Here is an 18452-nt window from a genome sequence, read left to right on the forward strand (position 1 = left end):
CCCAGCATCGTGGTGAATTGCTAGTATTGCATCACATTCCAGCCGCAGCAGTCAGGCGAGGACTGGAATAGATATGATTCAACGATACAGAGAAGAGAGGACTGAGAGCCGTGATGAAGTTGCCTTGTGCAATATTTAGGAAAAAGTGAGAGCTGAACGACGACTGCATCGGTGGCAAAATGATCTGGTTTATCATTTCGTTACCGAGCTTGGAGGCTGGTATGACGAAGACGAAGCAGTGGAGGCACGTTATATTGCCGACGATATCATCAGAAATATTGAAGACAATTAGTGATTTTTTTTATCAGTCTGTCAAGGAAGAAAGCCAACCAGCTGTCGGACTCTACATACTGCATGCAGGCAAAAGTTTTCAATGGCTCAAGAATTGATTCATGTCAGCTATAACCTTATATACCTAAACACATTGATAAATCCATCGATGACTGATACCATTAGAGTCTATTCCTTCCGCACCGGTTGCAGGGTTGGAGCCTGTACCCACGACATTCGAAGATATATTCGCGCAGATAATAGAAACATTCCTCGCACGCATGAGGGCCATGTACATATTTTCAATTCATGGCTGCATTCATGGTTCTCTCGGAGCTCCTGGATTGTTCTTGCAACCAAAATATCTCTTGTTGTCCGAACACGGGTGGTGGGCCTTTCCTGCACGCACACCGGAGCTTCTGCAATTGCTTCATCTGCTGACTGAAGCTCATTAATTTCCGGTTGAGGTCCATTAATTTCTGGCTGAGCCTCATAAATATCAGCTTCCCGATCAATTATCTGATATGCACGTGCAAGGAGACGACGCTCATTCCATTGTTCACACGCGCAGTTTTTCCAGCGCTCCCTACAGTTGTAACAAAATTGGGCACCGCAACGACAGCTTCACCGCATTTGGTTAGCAAACGGTGGTAAGAAAGAAAGGAAAGATCACCAACATCATGTGATTTCAACCATGATCCAGTTCCACCACACGCCAACACGAGTAACACCGTTGCCATCCATTCGCCTGTGCGGTAGCTAGGAGTTGTTGCATACCAATATCGTTTGGGCAATCGCCTGTATGTGCTTGTCCTTTGCAGTTTGTGCAGGTCGTGAATCTACAATTGGGACATGTGGCTAACTCACCCTCGATATAGGATGGGTTGATAAAGGCTGAGCACTCAGGAGAGTAAAAATATGTTCTATTTGGAGCTTCGAACTCAGTCTTCTTCTTCTCGTACCGTTGCACGAGTTCAGTCTTAAGAAATATGCGAGCAATGCTCATAACGATAGGCTGTCGGCAGCAGCGCGGAGGGAATAGGGATTCGCCTGTTATTGAAGCGTTGAAGAGATCTTCCAGGCAGGGGCGACAATATTTATGATCACAGGGAACACGTGCCACGTTGACAAATTCCGTTTCTTCTCTGCACGCTACACAACGGCGTAAGTGATGGTGATTGTCTGGTTCGTCGTGCAGCCCAAGCAGACGACTCGGCTAGTTCAGTCTCTGAACTACTTTGCACTCCGTTTATGCCATAGTAGCCTCCCAGGCCAGACACATATAGGATCTGGAGTTTATCTAAGGTCTCATCATACAGGGCTGTTGATTCCGCGTTAGGCTGGAGACCTTCTACAGCCACACGACATCTGTTTTCTGTCCAGTAAAAAGCAATATCTCGATCATTAGCCGCATTCTCTTCTTTCGCTAGGTTCTCGGCTAGAACCCGCCCATCGGCTTGAACTGCAGCTGTGAAACTCATAGCCATTCGTCTATCCATGAGGAACTGGGAAATACTTCCCAACTCTTCATTTTGTAACTGAAATGCCAGCTCTTCATCTGTGGGCTCTCCATCTGTGGGCTCTCGGGATTTTTGTTTAGAAGATTCAAAATAAAGACCGGCATCTTGAAGTTGTAGTTGAATAATCAGATCTGCTGTAGGCTGGTCGAAAGGATGACGACAGCCGCATGAATCATTATGTGCTGTACGAAGGCGAGGTACTTGCCAGATACCCCCAGCCAAAGAGCCAGCAAACCTCGGGCCAGTCGACCGAGACACTCCCCCCGCTATTCGGCCACGAGGCCACTGACTATGCAGCCAAGAGTACCATGCGCATTGAGACCGAGTGCACTCGACCAAAGCCTGCCAGTCGAAAGAGGCCAGCGAGCGCTGCCTTGGACTCTAGTATTGAGACAACAAGCGGTCCCCGGACAAAGGGCTAGGGCTAAAGCCGAAACATCCCACTATTTTCCTACGTCCCGCAAGGTCCAGCCTTGTTCTACGGCCGAAGACGATCTCCTACGGAATTTAGTGGCCAGAGTGCTTTCGTGGGGGCAGATCGAAAAAGAATTCGCTCAGGTCTTTACTGGAAGAAGTTTGAGATCGTTGCAGGTGCGTTGGTCGAGGAGCCTGAAGTTTGCGGCGCGATCGGCGAGGCGTTCAAAGCGCCAGAGGGGCGACTGATGGAGTGAGTCGATGTCGTATCCTTGTCATCCCATGACTTATGATCTTCCTCAAGATCGAGAATGATCGCTCTCCTAGTAAAATTTCTTTGGACGTTCCATCATTGTCTTTGATTACACTTACCGGATAGCGGTCGCCCAGCCATTTAAAGGTGTAGTCATTCTTTGGTACACTTTATGATTTTATCTTGTCGTGGAATTCAGGGGAAGTGATGCGCAGGGAGCTATTCTATCAACTACAGGCCAACTAGCCTAACTGGGAAGTAGATGTCCTTCGGTGGATACACCAGGAATCACAGTATCTCAACCAACTGAGTCTCTTGCAGTCCTGACTCCTATCTAGGTGCTCAACTAACTAAAGGATTGAGGGGTAGAATGGATCGCTAGATATTTCCGCACCGCCAAGTCGGGCGGATTATAGTGTTTCCGTAACATATCTCAAAGTGATGATCAGATGCGATCAGAAGATGATTCATTCTTATGTCTCCTACCCATGAGATATCTACTCTACCTGACTACATACTGTCAAATAATATGGTCGTTGGTGGACCAGAATCATGTGACTGGGTCGGGGTAAAACCCCCACGGAGCACACAACAAAATAATCAATCAAGAATAACCAAAAGAGAATAATCAAGAAGAGCCCAACCAGCTCAATTCATTCAAATAAAACCTTTTTACCAATCGTACTCTATTTCCTCTTCGGGACTAGCCGTATATCTGACACATACAGAGGTGTCAGCCGCCTGGGCTAACCCGAAAGGGGGAAGCGGTGGACGAGATGATCCGCCAACATTTTATCCAAGTTCTTAAGTCACGTGTAGTCCGGTTATCTGCGTCCCGACACTTGCTGTTCGGCTGAAGGAATAATACAATGCATTTAAACTAAAATGCAGAATCATGCAGCATCTCCAATATCGACTAAGTCTCACGTTTCAATACTCCTAACTCGCTTAGCCGATGCAATTGAGCGAATGAACAAACCTCACTGATTTAGGCTCCAAACTGGTCCTCGAGTCAATCCTACTATAGATGTTATAGACGTAGTCCGGTATATTCAACCGTACAAAGTTCCTCTGGATCACTATATGGCTACCAAATAGTTGCCCCTTTTAATATAAATCCAGCTTTTCATTAAGTAGCCAGTTGTCTCTAAAGAAGAGGGATGGGTCCGGATCTAAACAGTTGTTGCTCACGATTCCGGGAAAGGCCACATCGCCCTTGCTTCATCAGGTGACTTTTCTCCGGCCATTCTCTTTATATACATGGACAGTAGTTCCCTGTTTTGCCTTCGTTTCTCTGCAATATCTAGCTGGGGAGCGACCCAGCCTTCAGCATCAGTATCCAGGCATTCCTGAGCGAGTTGTTGGACCTCGTTCCAGGCTTGGTATTCAGAAAACTGGTGTTCATGAGAATTAATTTCTTCATCATTGAATGAATAAGGGCACCGTCCAGTGAAGCCCAGACTTGACCAGTTCCGAGAAATTTCTATTAGGCATTCTCGGAGTGGCACTGCACCCACCTCAGAGATTTCTCCACAGCGGATAAAAAGTTCTCGGAAAATGCGAGGTATATTCATGGCGTTATGAGCAATTCTGTCTTCAAGGAATGTCGCAACTTCGTATGCTTTTGCTAGCTTAGACTGGGACCATTCCTGTAAAGCGGCAGCTTTATCCTCTTCATCTAATTCACTGAAGTCATCAGGGAGCTTGGGCTGCACAAGCCCTTTAATGTAATTCTGTGGAGGCTTTAGGAACACCGGCCACTGAGCTTGAAGAAATAACGGAAGGACTGATATGGACTGAAAATCAATTAGCGATACTATCCTTGAACTCTCTTCAGGCGCAACAAAAATATTTCCCATATGGAGATCACTGTGCCATAGTGTAGGTTGGGCAGATTTGGTTAACATTGGATGCGAGTCCAGCATCTGCATGACGTTCATGGTGTACTCCAGAAGCTGTGCTTGTTCCTGAATGCTTCCTTGAGTAAACGTTGGATGGTCATTTGAACGTTTGCATGAGATCCGGTATAGCTCTCGCTTTACGATTGATATCCCAAAATCTGACAATTTATTCCCTGGGCGATCTTTTAGCATAAGTACACAGCAGGACTGGAGGTTCTTACAAGGCCCTTGGTTAAGTTTCGCATGAGTTGATAGGTCCACAGTTGCATCGGTATTAAACGAACGATCACAAGAGGGGCCAATACAAAATAAGTTATATGGATCTATGCTCCGATCAAGCTCTTGGCATTGTGAATGGCCCACATCAGCTCGACGATACAGTCCTCCGTATGCAGGGAAAGGAATAGCCGAAAGCTGAGCTTCAAGTTTTGTTAGATTGTTTATAAGCTCTAGTTTCTCAATTTCTGGCATCTTTCCCCATTGCTCAAACAATGGAACTCCATCGGCCTTTTCCATGATAATATATTCGGCACCAACAGGATTTGAATCGTCCGAGGACCAGGAAAAGACGTGAGGGGTAGGAATGCTCGTGTATTCTCGCACTGACATAACATATGTAAGCAAAATGGGAAACCACGACCAGGAAAACACATACCATATTCCAGAACGCCTACTTCACACGCTGTTGTAAGTGAGATTGGTCCAGCGATACGACACGGAAGCTTCGCAATTACTTCCTGTCCATTTTCTTTTTTCATCAGAAGAGCTTTACTGAAGCCTCCTTCGAGCTTCTCAATAGTTTCGATCCGAGATGGGTTTCCACCGGCGGCAGCAGCAACATCACAAAGAGCCTCTAAGTTGAATTTTAGGTAGCGTCGATCAAGCTGGCGTTGTTCATCAACAAGGAAGTGGCCATTAGTGTATGCGAAAAGCTCTTCGCGACCGATAGATTTTCCTAATTTATTAGCGATGCCCAGTGTTATTATTGTTATCACACTCACCACGACAAAGTATGGATATACGAGCCATCTGCTGCCTGCACTGTGACTGTTTGAAGCTTCTAAGGAAGGATATCATGACAGATAGCAGAGAACTCAAGGTTGGGTAATATCAAATATCAATTGTGTGCTTAAATTCCGGAGGCCAGCTCTCCGTTAAATAAGGATGACAGTAAGGAGAGCCGCGCATTCCTTTGAGAGGAAGCGGCTGTGTCCGGTCGATCTGTTAACCCGAGCTAAAAAGAGTCCATGCTACCCAACAACTCCGATCCTTTGACGGCTTATTATACCGCCTTCCTATTCTAGTTACGGCATTTTAGGATGAGAAAGGCGGTGAAATTACATGACCATTCAAGCGATGATCGGATTTAATTCTTCAAAAAGACTAGCTAGTTCTGCAGGTTTTACCTTACAAGAGGCATGGGTCCTAAGTATATTTAGAGCCTTTGCAGCAATTCAAATATCTGGCACCACAACATAACAAAGTATAGCCGCGATTGGATAATTATGCATCCACAATCAAAACAGAGACTTGCCCTCTTGCCCCACCTAGCAGCAGCCCTGAGTCCAATTATTAGCTCGTTTCCCTAGTCACATGATACGTAACTTACCTGTAAGCGTTCAGTTGAGGTTCTCTTTCGCTTGCTTCGCCATTTCCTCCCAGAATTTTCTTGCAACTTCCTCTTGAGACTCAGCTGGAGTGTTCTCATCAATCGTACTCGAAGCCAAGTTGGCATCTGTCCCTTTTTTTTGTCTAAACTTGGCTAGAGAATCGTTTTTCGCCTGGGAATTGACTTGCAAGTACACGTTCTTGATCCCGTCCAAGGACTCGCCCGCGTCCAGACGCAATTGGTATTTGGAGTCATTGTCCCTCGCCTGCACAGGTGCAATGCGTTTTCCGGGTGTTTGTTTCTGAAATAGCTTTTTATAAAGCCCTCCCTTAAAAATAGCTTCCTCGAATTGCTTAAGGACCTTCGACATAGTGGTTGAAAGTAGTAGTTGTAGCAGTAGTAGGGATGTCAATATTAGCCTGTAGATTGTGGATGGGTACGATAAATGGGATGAGAGTAGACATCAATAATCTAAAGCTTTGGTGGATAGACAATACATATATAGTCCACTTATTGAATTGCCTTCCAACCAGGCTAGAAGGTATTAAAGCGGGGTTGTTCCCCGACCTGTTAACTAGCAATAGGGTATACGCTTTGGCGTCGGTACGTTGCTGGTAAGGTGTTATTATGCTTCACGTATTTCTCTAAGCCGTGCTGTGGTGGGTAAGCATGGTTAATAGGGTATTAAGTTGCACAATGTTAGCCAATACGTTCTCTTTTTTTTTTTGGCACTGTATGGAATAAGGAGCTATCCATTTATTGAGACGCTACACTAGCAGTCAAGTATGGCTAGAGACAGCCTCTCAAGGCTTCCGCATTGGTCGGCGCATAATGCTCTCCTGTAGTTGCCTGAAGTGGCTCCTCGCGATCTACACGTGAGACCATTCAATTAATGCAGGAGATATCACATTGCATATGCAGGAGTGGCTGCTAGCCAATGGAGCCATGGAAGGAGAGAATACCGATCATGCGATTGCACCTTGCAGAGACGAGGCTGACACGGCTGGCGGCTAAACATGTACAACTAATATGTGGGCGGTACTCTTCACATCCGATCAGGTAAGATAGGCCTTTAACTTTCCCCAACCCCTATCCGAAGAAAGATAGAATCTCTTATCTTACATATTTTAAATGTTGCTCGTGTCCATGTATGGATTTAGAAAGAATAAAGGGGAAATATTAGCCTGCTTTACCCCTTATCTTCCCAAATGATCTGGGCACCAGAATATGGATTTCCAACGTATACTGCAGAACCCAGTGGAGCAGATGTTTCGTACGGAAGGCACAACATCCTCCATCCAGACTTCCGTGCTCGACCAAAGAATTATTGAAGATTCAATCAAGGTATTTGAGCAACAGCTCGAAAAGAGTTGGGCGCGTCAAAGAGCCCCCAGAGGGTTAAAGAAACATTTCCTAGGAACCCGAACTTCCGATGCATCAGTAACGTCACGCATCTTCTTGGAGACTGGAGGGCTAAAATCATGGCTAGCACATTTCCTTGCAACAAAAGGAAAGGCTCATTTTAAAGGGCAACACCAGAGATCCACCACTCTTGCTGCATTTCACGAACTATCATTAGAAAACAGGAAAGCTGTCGCAAGAAAAGTGGCCAATGTACATCCACACCCGACTGTTAGCCGCGCCATTCACAGAATATCCAAAAATTTCACAGACGAGGGTATGCCAGTTAATTGTTTCTTTCTTCTATATATTTTCTAAAAGTGTTTAGGTCTCTTGGAGTCTTTCCACAATGAAAACTCTCGACACTCCTCCACAAACAGTGATTCGACCAGAGATCTTGCCATAGCCTCTATGGAAGGGACACGGAGAGACCCCAATTATGCCTTCGACAGCTCACGACATATCGAAGGACCTGCACAACATGTGGTGCTTGAAAAAGCCTCACTGCAAGGGATCGCGGACATTTTCGACCAGTATATGTGCAGTGCGATTAGGAAAGATAGAGATCAGTGTGGAGAATCCACTTGTCTTAAGGCTGCTGTAACGATGGACTTCCCTTTTGACGGATTAGTAGATTGCCTTATGAGCTTGGCTATTGACCAAAGCAAGGTCGAGTATCTTGCCATGGCATTGTTCAATCTGCATGTGGAATCAGCAGGGCAAGTTCGATACTTGATTCTCAACGAAGGGGCCAAAGTAATACCGAACCCTGATATTACGCTAAAAGGAGTGCTCGACGACGCTATTATTCGTATACTTGGTCCGGACATACACAGCGCAATCCGAGCTAGCCGAATGCGTAGAAAGGAACTGGAAGAGGGGAATCGTGTGACTGAGTGTGTATCCATGATAATTACAAACAAAGCTAATGAGGGCGCCATTATCAATTTGTCACTGGGTTTGAAAGACGGCGCTCAAATACAAAACAAGCTATATACATAAAATGCAACCCTTCTTGCAACCGCACCAGATGTCATCCTTCCTTAACTTGTCCTCCGACAAAGTACAGCTCAATACCAGTTCGTAGTTTTGCTTGACCGGTAAGCTTGCCGTGTACCTGTCCTTCTCCTCTGTTCTTGAACACAGTAAGAGCGCTGCATCCTTTCCAGTAAACCCACTGGTCCTTACCCTCAACCCACTTTATTGTGCTAGTAGGGATGGTCGAGAAATCTACCTCGGAATCGAGATCGTGTGGTTCAAAAGTCTAACTCTAAATTAGAGAAGATGCATAATAAACAAGGCTTCTTACCATTAAGGTGAATTCTGGCCTCCGTGGTTATATTATGATTATAGGAACAGGTCTGTTTATCAAAACCTTTATTTAGATTGTACACAGTGCAATAGGTAATAATTAATCCCGGTGAAGTGGTATGACTGGCAGTGGCTCATAGGTTATCCCTTTGGGTTACTGAAGCCAAACTTCCTGTTTCTTTAATGGACAACACAAAGTATTGATTTCCTGGAGAGTTCATGAGAAGGACAGCGGTAATGGAATCGCGTCTGCAAATATATAGTTTCAATATCAACTTTGGCTTTGTAGTAAATTCCTTCACCTCCGACGGGGAATTTTGGGACAGGATTTGGAGGGGCTCCGGTGAGCGGGGAAGTATCAGTCATGTGACTTACCTGCTGACTATTTACCGCCTTAGCAGCAGTTCGAGTTGGGCATCAATCAACCCGCCTTGAACGACGTAGTTAATTACAAGCTTCTCGCCCTTTGAGTTCCACGTAGTGACTCACCACAGAAGAACAAATAAAGAACAAGATGAGAGTAGCAGGCACGTGCCGGTGCGGATTCAAGATTATGCTCTGTTGCATTAGAATATTGTCTTTAGATAAGTTTCTTATAACCTCAACCAACTTGAGGCGGCGTCAGTGTAGATCTATGAATAATCTGAATGAAAAGTGGGCACATTAGCTAACAATAAGAAATGCTAAATACGTCAAAAACAACTTTATTGCTAGTTACGGGCTTAAAAACTAAACTTTGATGATTATCTTACTCATGTCGGTAAATTAGAATCTTATCTTTCTCCCGACCGCAGTCGACAAACCAGAGCTAGGACAAAGCGAACATTGACAAGACTAAATCTGCAGGACGCGCTGTGCGGTAAAATTTACCCTAGCCTGCATAGGAATTGATATGCCGTGACCAACTTCACTATTCCCCATGGCTCTATTCTGGGACAATACACAAGGGAAGTTGTCCATCACGGACAAGAATAAAGATAACGGGGATGGCAAAAGGAGAAAGAGACACAACGTCCATCAGATTCATAGCACACAGCATAGAAATAAGACGGGCGTGTCTGCCCCGAGCCTCACAGCATTAAACCACGAGGTTTCCATGCTTCTAGCTGAACTCTTTGACAACATATGTTCTTCGATACATGGATTGTTTTGACACCTTGTTTCACTGGATAAAGAATTTTTTTCACTGGTTAGGGACTCTTCTTTACCGGCTAAAGGAGCTTCTGAGGGAACCACGAGTCTCAAAGAGAAGTCGGCCCTATTCCCCTACCTTCTCTTGGGGGGAGGATATCGACCTTGACCTTCCACCTCCTGCCCTTCTTCAGGATAGCATCGAACCCAGAAACCCAAATAGGGAGGCTAGCTTGATAAAACTCCAAGGTTCTCGATTCATATCAACGACTGTCACTCCTCTTAGCACCCATTCGGCATCTTGGATAGACGAAGATATTATCGTGCTACCATACCCAGCTATATCCTATAATACGACACCAAGCCTCCCAGAAGTTAGCCAGCAGTAAGTAATTCTACTACAGATTTATTTTACTCTTATTGAACGTTGCAAGATGGCAATGACCGATCAAATAGACCATCTGTTCTCCGTAGCTTTTCGTCTTTTTATTGCTTGGTTTATCTTTGTTCCGATAGTTGTGCTTTGCCACTGCTTGAGACCGGTGTATCACTGGGTAATTCAGGAGTACAGATCCTATCGAAGATATTAATTAATATGCCTCCTTCACGGGAAAACGCTGTTAAGGCTCAACTTATCACAACTGGACACTGCAAAGCACATTGGACCATTACTCTCAGCGAGCCTGGCAGGTGTATTAATGCAAACCTCGAGCTAAACTCATTGAAGTGGAGCCAAGGCCACCCTGCATTACTTTTAAAAACCATCGAGTTTCGTGTCACTGATCACTATCCAGGGGTCGAAGAGATGAAAGGTTGCCTCTGGCCTCCAGAGCACCTCATGGAGAGACAGGGCCAATGCCATTGTGCGCAGTGGGTGTAAGTGCATATCCTGAACCTAAATATTCGCAGTTTAACGATTTTAGATGGGCGGTAATCTGGGATTATGGCAAGAGAGGCTATGTTGAGGAGGTATCTAGAGAAGAAGTCCCCCTCACGAATTTATTGGACCAGCTGGTTGGGATCCAATCAGGGGTCCACGCACTCCTTTCACTGTTGGCAAATCGGTGAGTGTTGTGGAATTCAGGGGAAGTGATGCGCAGGGAGCTATTCTATCAGCTACAGGCCAACAAGCCTAATTAGGAAGTAGATGTCATTCGGTGGAAACACCAGGAATCACAGTATCTCAACCAACTGAGTCTCGTGCATTCCTATCTGTGTGCTCTACTCTAGATCTTAGGTGCTCAACTAACTAAAGGATTGAGGGGTTTGATGGATCGTCAGATACTTCCTCACCGCCAAGTCGGGCGGATTATAGTGTTTCCGTAACAGTGAGGAACTGGTGGATTAATGCAATTTATGCGTTCTGCTCAACGTGGTAGCTATCACAAGAGTAGTGTCGTGGAAGGTAGTGTTGTAGTTCAGAGGAAAGGTTAATTGTTCTTGCTCCACCATCGACCAGCGAAGGCGACGGTGGGTTTCATGCCGCTTGAGAAGAAAAGGGGACCTAATTGGTCTGTTGTGGTATCCACCAATCAAAGCAGATTACATGAGCAACGGAATACGATCCAAACGAACAAAGAAAGTCCATTGGCTGTAGCCTACAATTACTCCTATTCAGGTTAGATACCCATCCTGGTGATTGTTCTCCTCACCCTTTCCCTCCTGGGCAAGTCTTGTGCAGCTCATGATCTCGACTTATCTCGTCAGGAAAGCTTGAAAAGCATGACGTATAATTATACGAATAAGGAATTATATTCGTACGAATATTGTTCAACTAGAAATATCTTGATTATTCGTATTCGTTTGCGTCCCTACTTGAATTCATTTTAAAAATTTAGAAAGGAATCCCAAAAAGCTGAATAGCATACATAGCCGAAAATAATCCAATTTATTGCTTCCTGACGATATGTTCTAAAAATGAATTGCTGCCCAACCACTGACCATTTCTCATCCAATGTGTGCAGCTTCGTTATTGTAAAGGTATCCTGTCAGATGACCCCTATACATATATCGATGACGTCTTTAATAGATTCATAATTCCCTATTTCAGTGGCACAATTCGGCAACGCATGATTCAAAATTGGTGCTGAACCCCCACTATATCACATGACCGTAGGTGACGAACTTCTGTTAACCCCTCTTTTTGATGCCCTTGTAGGCTGCTCAGACAGGCCCATGATACTGAAATCTTCTAATGTCACACTTTGCCCCGTGAAACGCATTGAAGAAAGGATCATTCTCTGCCTGCTTTTCTACTATTTCTCCATGGTCAACTTGTGATCGTTTCATTGTTTTCCTCAGCGGTGGCGGACGAGTGTACATCTCACCAAGGACGTTTTTTCAAAACCTGCGGCAAAAGCTCATCTACGTCTAAAAGCAAATTTATTCATCAGGCGGCGATCCATAAATTGGCAATGGAAACCAGGAACTATGTGCTTATATCGGACGAAATTTCACAGGATAAGGCTAAACTTGCAGAAGAAGCTGTAAATCATGTTTGTTATTGATGTAATCGTTTCTAAATCACATGAAGCTAACCGCTATCTTTAGTTTGGAAGTACTTTCGAGGAGTCGAAGGTGGACGTCGAAGAAAGTTGGGCGTCTTATAATGTTAGACTTTTCGAGAGCGCCCTCACAGAACGATTGGTGCTGTTCCGACCACCACCATCATCAAAAGTTTTCGGCTGCATAAGGGTCCGCGACGGACAAAGAACGGTGAAATGGGAAGCGGTCCGCAAAAGCGGGTTATACATGGGATTCATACCAAATGGGTGTCATTTCGAGGCTATGCTGGTAGACGTGAGGCTCATAACGCAGAAAGAGAGTTCGAGTTGAATATCACTGGTAAGGTGGACTGATAACCGAATCGGATTGCATCGTCTCGTGGTATAGAAATAACGATGCTTGCGACACGATCTGCAATGGGAATTGTGAGAATAACGCTATGAAGGGCTGCTGACGGAGGATGAAGTTTCAAGAGCTCCTCGAGTCTGGAAGGGGGAACGAGAAATGCAATCTCGATAAATTCTTGGGCAGCTTCTGCTTTTTGTAAGCCAGTCGTCTTCCTAAGAGCGTTGTGACACCAACCATCAACATTTGGAGCTTCATACTGCTGTAACTCCGCCTGTTGCATCTCTAGTCGAGGTTCATTTTGAGCATTTTCTGCGCTAACTTTCACCTCTGATATGTGTTAGTCTAAGTTTTAGCATATGTAAGGCGTACTTTCCATTTAAGAATACTTCAAACTCATTTGAACTTCGGAGTGGTTTTTCTGCTCCCAGCATACCCAATACATCATAGATAACGGTCGGCCATTGATGTGGCTTATCGGACTCCAAAAATTCGAGGACGAAGTCGAAAGTACTTTTGGACAGAACATTCGAATCCCATACGCTTGGTGCAAATGCTGCCGCCCATAAAATTATTCCATCGGGTTTCAGGCTTCGAATTCGTCCGCACGCTCGCGAGTTAATTTCTTCCTTGCCTTAACTGCTGAAGAATCAAGCTTCGATTCGATGGGAGGTATGAAGAAGAGCTGTATATTTCTCACGAAAGTGACTTGATTTTTTAGCCTGTGGGTAGCCATTAGTTCTGTTTTGACGGTCTCTGCATTGGATAATAGTCTCTGTCCTTCTGAGACAACTGTGCGCTTCCGCCTCTTTCCCAATGCCTGGACTTCTTCGAAGACGTTAGCTGCGATTTTGGCAAGACCATGGCTCGCAGTTTCCAGAGCTTCTAATTCGTCGCCATTAAACAGAAGTCTTCCATGCCTAATTGTCTCAAGGGCTGAATTAATCTCACTAGCGAGCTCCTGCACGCGATTGGTTGTAAAGGCTGGCTGCTCTGATCGGGATGACATATGGGAGGACTTGATCGCTTAGTTTCTTGGTCGGCTTTGATGAGGGGTAAAGTGGGCGAGATGTAGAGTTTAAAATATTTTAGGAAATGGGTTTACATATGTAAAATAAGGTCATGTGGAAATTATATACAAAGTTAGGTAAACATCAAATATGACCCAAATCGCAATGACCAATGGTTAAGCAGGCATAAAAGATCTGCAGGCTATGTGATACCCGCAGTCCAATCACGTCTTCCTAGACCTGGATAATTTTCCACTGCACGTAAAAAGATAAGCACCTAGGGCAAGAGCCAGTTATTACAAGGCTGTTTTAAATACGAACGTAGCTTAAGCTAAAAAGTCAATCGACATATGCCCTTGAAAGTATAGGAGAGCAAGGCGACATTAGTCGCATACGGAATGATAGATCCGTTCGGTATATCTCGAGCTATTTTGGATAGCTACGCTGGAATATCCCGTTTAGTTCAATATGTGCCAGGACACATTGTACATCTCACGGCCCAATGACATACAGCCTGACGCGATCAAGAACATGATCATGCATCCTGCGGCACATCTGAATAGGATGGCGAGAGGGTAGGACCACGACTCCAAAAGACATATAAGGAGGCATATTTCTTGGAACATCATCAGCTCTCACAGCATTACTCCACTCACCTCCGCTCCTTCAGGAGGTTGCTGTGCCCAGAAACCTGCATAGCGAAGGTGTGGTGATAGACATCGAAATTAAAGCCTCCTTGCCATATCGAAGCCTCTTGGCACTCATTCAACACTCTGGCAAAACGAAGAACTTATTAAAGAGCCATCACCAGTAATATCATACAATAGAACGCCATTCCTGCAGCTTCCACACAACGGGGAAGCCAATTAACAGTAAGTTGTTTGAATGTTGAAAGGTGGCAATAACGGGTCAAATAGTCTGTATATTCTCTCTAATTTTTCGTCTCTTTATTGCTTAGTTTATCTATATCCCGATTGTTGTGCTTTCACACTGCTTGAGACCGGTGTATCACTGGGTATTTCAGGAGTACAGGTTCTATCGAAGTTAACTTGACCTGGTATCACTCTTCTTCGGGACAATATGTCTGGTTTGCAGAGGCAGTGCGACGTCCTTAAACGCATTATACAGAAGTCCTCGATGAGGCTCATTTGCCCCCAATGTCTACGAGGTTTTCCCCGTTCTGATACCTTATACCGCCATTTCCGAGAACAGCAGGATGACATCCACAAGGGCCTGGATATGAGAGACACGGACCATAACACGTTCCTCTCCTGTTATCAAACGGCTATTGGAGCTTCTATTTCTGCTGTGGAACTGCCCATTGGCTTTAAATGCTTTGAGGTCTTGTTTGTAGTTGAGCACTATGGAGAAGATGTTGAGAAGCATCAGCGCATACCCCCAGTCACGACTAGTCAGAGAGGCTCAACATACAGTAAGTCCGCAATTACCATTGAGCTTGATAGGTTGACAGAAATAATTCATGCCCAGGTCCAGTAAACATATTCACTGAGTCGGTATTGCCGCATGGGCCTGAATCACCCTTGGATACGGACTTTTCGACCTCTGTTTGCCCATCACAAGGCGCAATAGTCGAGGCTGAGAGCATCATGGAGTGGAACAACTGGCTACTTGGTAGTCCTGATGATATCACATGGAATGAAAATTAGCGACAAGATGGCACGAGATCACAAAATTTTGCTGAGCTGACCTGCGTGGGCTAGAAGTTTCAAGTACCACTATTTTTGTACATTGTGAGGACGGTATTCTTAATAATTAAATGCTTCGATTTCCCGTCTTAGACTGTAACGGAAGGGGACCAAGGGCCAAGGTAAAGTAGTGTTGCAGTACAGAGGAAAGGTTAATTGCTCTTCTGGTTCTCGTCTGGTTCATGTTGCTTGGGAAGAGGGATCTAATTGGTCTGATTTTGTATCCACCCACCAATAGTGGCAGCGCATTACTGGAGCAACGGATGAGGTCCAGGCTGTAGACCAAACAAAATCATTGGCCGTAGCCCGCAAACCATTCTTATTGGTTAGGAGATTTCTGGCGGCATCCGCCCAAACATCTATCACAATCAGTTTGATGAACACTCAGCTTGACGGCAGCGAGAATATCCCTCCAGGAGATACAGGAGTTGCGCTGGCGCCTTGAAGAAGAGTAGCGACTCAGGGAGCAAGCCGAACGATCCCAGATAGAACAGCAGCGACTCCGTGAAGAGGAGCAGCAACTATGAGAAGAACAGCGACTCCGAGAGCGAGCTGAGGAACAACTGAAGCTCCAGACTCAAGAAACAACGCTTTCCGATTTTCTCGAAGCCTGCCAAGTGCATTTATTTCTCGGTCTCTCCATCTAGAAAGTAAAAGACTCCTCCACAAAGGACGACCCTGCGAACGTCGACCGTAAACTCCGCCCAGCCAAGAGTCGAGAGTGGACTAACTTTCTAAGTGAATAAATTTTAATATGGGAGGACCTAATGAATACCGAGTTCGTGTCCGAACGCCTTTTTGCACCATTATTAGCGTTGAAGGAATATGGAAAAAAGGCTCGAGAGAGGACGGTAAGCTCGCAGCTGGATTCGGGTTACTTTTAACGACAGACTGTTGAGTCACGCGTTGTTTCAGTCATCAAGCAGCTACACGCGAATCTGCGACTTTGACAAACCTTTTGTCTGAATGGAGACGTCACCTTCGAAAACCACGCCAATGCCCTAACGGAGAGTCAAATATAGTGGCAGATATGAGCTCTCTGAGCCTAACTCAAAGGCAGCCACGACGCTCGGTCGTGTGGCCGCAAAATCGGGAAGTGCTGACCTCTCGGCTCAGTCTCCAGGAAGAAGCCTAAAAATTACACAACCTAGAAACTCTCGATCTCGGGCCGACCAGTTCTTTGTTTATAATAGGAGCCCAGAGGGAAAGGTCCCGGCCTTTATTATCGAGTACATGGCACCCCATAAAGTTTCTCTCCCCATATTAAGTCTGGACTACAAGACATGGATCTTGATAAAGTACTCCGCTTACAAAGAGAGGAATAACCAGAGGAAGACATCTGTCGGTGTGCCGTGTCAGCAGTAATCACCAAAACATTTTCTTACATGATTCATGGAGGTCTAGAGTATGGCTTTGTGTGTACCGGCGAATTGTTAATATTGCGATCCGAATAGTGATAACCAGCTGCACTTAAACCACGCTAGGCCAGGTATTGGCTTTTACTCTCCGAGATTTGCGAGCGCCGACACGGGACATCGCTTGGACAAACTTGGCAGGACGTAAACTAATGACCTGGGAGATGGTGTATAACGACCTTCTGGATGAAATCGCGGAGAAGAATATTCCTGCTTCCAACTTTAAACCTTCCCCGCCCATGAGGCCGGCGTCCACTCTGTTGGGATTTATTTATGAAGACCCTTTCAGCACAGGCTTATCACCGCATTATTTTGATTGATAGCCTAACCATGGCAATAAATGAGTCTCCGAGAATACCGATAGGAGATCGGTTAAATGGTTTCGGTGACAGCTTTAAATCGACTAGAGAAAGTTTAGGCCTTCCTCGCTCGACCGACTCTTTGCGTCTGTGGGATATTGAAGGTGAGCGCCAACAGGAAAATGGTGATTTTACTAATTCCTCGGACCTGCAAAATCTAGCACTTGATCTCATGTCAGCGTTACGAAGCGTCCCCTGAATTGCCAACCCTGACCTCCGTTAATAGTCCGAAGAGCCTTTTGAGTGATGTCAAGAGGCTTACTTCTTCTATCAGCTCCGACAACTTAATAACTACCAACTCGTCTCCTTACTTGGCGCGGTCGTTAAGGAATCCGACGATACAATCTGGAATAAGATCCACACTGCGCATCGGATCCTCCTGCACCTAAGCCGCTCCCCGTTCTTTTTGAGATTCAACTGCCTCATTCAGGACTGACTCATCATAACACAGCCAGGAATTTTTCCCACGCTACAGTAGATTGATTTGGAATGATTTTGAGCAGTGCTTTGTGGGTAAGTCACGTTCTTTAAGTGCTTCATAGGGAGAGAGTACCTGGACAACGAACAGCCAATCAGTTATCTCATTGTCGGCTCCACAGAGAGGAATACATTTAGTTGGGGGCCTATGTGGGACTTTTAGACCGCCGACCTAATTTTTCCGCTCCGGGAAACGGGAATCCTGGGGGCTTTGCTTTAAGAACATCGGCCCCAGTTTAATTTACCATTTTGAGCTCTTAACATACTTGCTTACGCCTCAGATGTGAATAGATTGCCTGACTCTTTACTGACCTTAGTCTTCAAGTTCAATCCCATATGTTTCGCAGTGCTTCTCGGTCCTTGCTTTCTTTACACAGAGCTGGAAGTGTTTCTAACACGCGTTGTTTTCATCGAGCCACGACGGATTTCATTAACTATGACGCGAGAGGAAATTTGGTTTCCAGGAAGGTGCAGGTTATTATTGGTGACCCGGGAGAAACTTATGTCTTAATTGATCCTGGGGTTGGGAATGCTCTCCGTGCTGCCAGTCCTTTTACATCTGCTTCTGCTGCCAGTGCTGAAGATAGATGTAAGCTTACATTCTTCCACGACTCGCAACACTTCGGATTTGGTAAGCTGTCTTTGTGCAAGTGATTTACGCAATCGGTGTTAACAGTCTGTCTTCAATGGTAGGGCCATCGTGTTATCCTCGCCTCTATTTCCCGGGCCAAATTCCTCACCAAACAGAGTTAAATACAAGCCCTGCAACTTTATTCTTGAGTGGAAAGATGCATGAGATAGTTCTAGATGGAACTCCTGATGGTA

General features: G+C 45.3%; 6 protein-coding genes across 6 annotated transcripts; 3 read left to right on the forward strand and 3 right to left on the reverse strand.

Moving 5' to 3' along the window:
• Nucleotides 1–1957: 1957 nt before the first annotated feature.
• On the forward strand, nucleotides 1958–2461 carry ATNIH1004_001669 (uncharacterized protein; the record flags this gene model as incomplete). Its single annotated transcript, XM_033566368.1, has 2 exons — nucleotides 1958–2174; nucleotides 2256–2461. 2 exons carry the CDS (start codon nucleotides 1958–1960, stop codon nucleotides 2459–2461), a joined length of 423 nt encoding a protein of 140 aa, XP_033432125.1.
• Nucleotides 2462–3644: 1183 nt separating this feature from the next.
• On the reverse strand, nucleotides 3645–5387 carry ATNIH1004_001670 (uncharacterized protein; the record flags this gene model as incomplete). The annotated part of the gene is made up of 4 exons (XM_033566369.1): nucleotides 3645–4531; nucleotides 4580–4960; nucleotides 5014–5313; nucleotides 5360–5387. 4 exons carry the CDS (start codon nucleotides 5385–5387, stop codon nucleotides 3645–3647), a joined length of 1596 nt encoding a protein of 531 aa, XP_033432126.1.
• Nucleotides 5388–5977: 590 nt separating this feature from the next.
• On the reverse strand, nucleotides 5978–6337 carry ATNIH1004_001671 (uncharacterized protein; the record flags this gene model as incomplete). Its single annotated transcript, XM_033566370.1, has 1 exon — nucleotides 5978–6337. The coding sequence occupies one exon, from the start codon at nucleotides 6335–6337 to the stop codon at nucleotides 5978–5980; it is 360 nt and encodes a 119-aa protein (XP_033432127.1).
• Nucleotides 6338–7194: 857 nt separating this feature from the next.
• On the forward strand, nucleotides 7195–8370 carry ATNIH1004_001672 (uncharacterized protein; the record flags this gene model as incomplete). Its single annotated transcript, XM_033566371.1, has 2 exons — nucleotides 7195–7645; nucleotides 7697–8370. The coding sequence occupies 2 exons, from the start codon at nucleotides 7195–7197 to the stop codon at nucleotides 8368–8370; spliced, it is 1125 nt and encodes a 374-aa protein (XP_033432128.1).
• Nucleotides 8371–12616: 4246 nt separating this feature from the next.
• On the reverse strand, nucleotides 12617–13669 carry ATNIH1004_001673 (uncharacterized protein; the record flags this gene model as incomplete). The annotated part of the gene is made up of 3 exons (XM_033566372.1): nucleotides 12617–12990; nucleotides 13097–13216; nucleotides 13270–13669. 3 exons carry the CDS (start codon nucleotides 13667–13669, stop codon nucleotides 12617–12619), a joined length of 894 nt encoding a protein of 297 aa, XP_033432129.1.
• Nucleotides 13670–14750: 1081 nt separating this feature from the next.
• Nucleotides 14751–15337, forward strand: ATNIH1004_001674 (uncharacterized protein; the record flags this gene model as incomplete). The annotated part of the gene is made up of 2 exons (XM_033566373.1): nucleotides 14751–15102; nucleotides 15159–15337. The coding sequence occupies 2 exons, from the start codon at nucleotides 14751–14753 to the stop codon at nucleotides 15335–15337; spliced, it is 531 nt and encodes a 176-aa protein (XP_033432130.1).
• Between the last annotated feature and the right edge of the window lie 3115 nt (nucleotides 15338–18452).

Source organism: Aspergillus tanneri, assembly GCF_003426965.1.
Source record: "Aspergillus tanneri strain NIH1004 chromosome Unknown AapTan_2_pilon_pilon_pilon, whole genome shotgun sequence".
NCBI lineage: Eukaryota > Fungi > Ascomycota > Eurotiomycetes > Eurotiales > Aspergillaceae > Aspergillus > Aspergillus tanneri.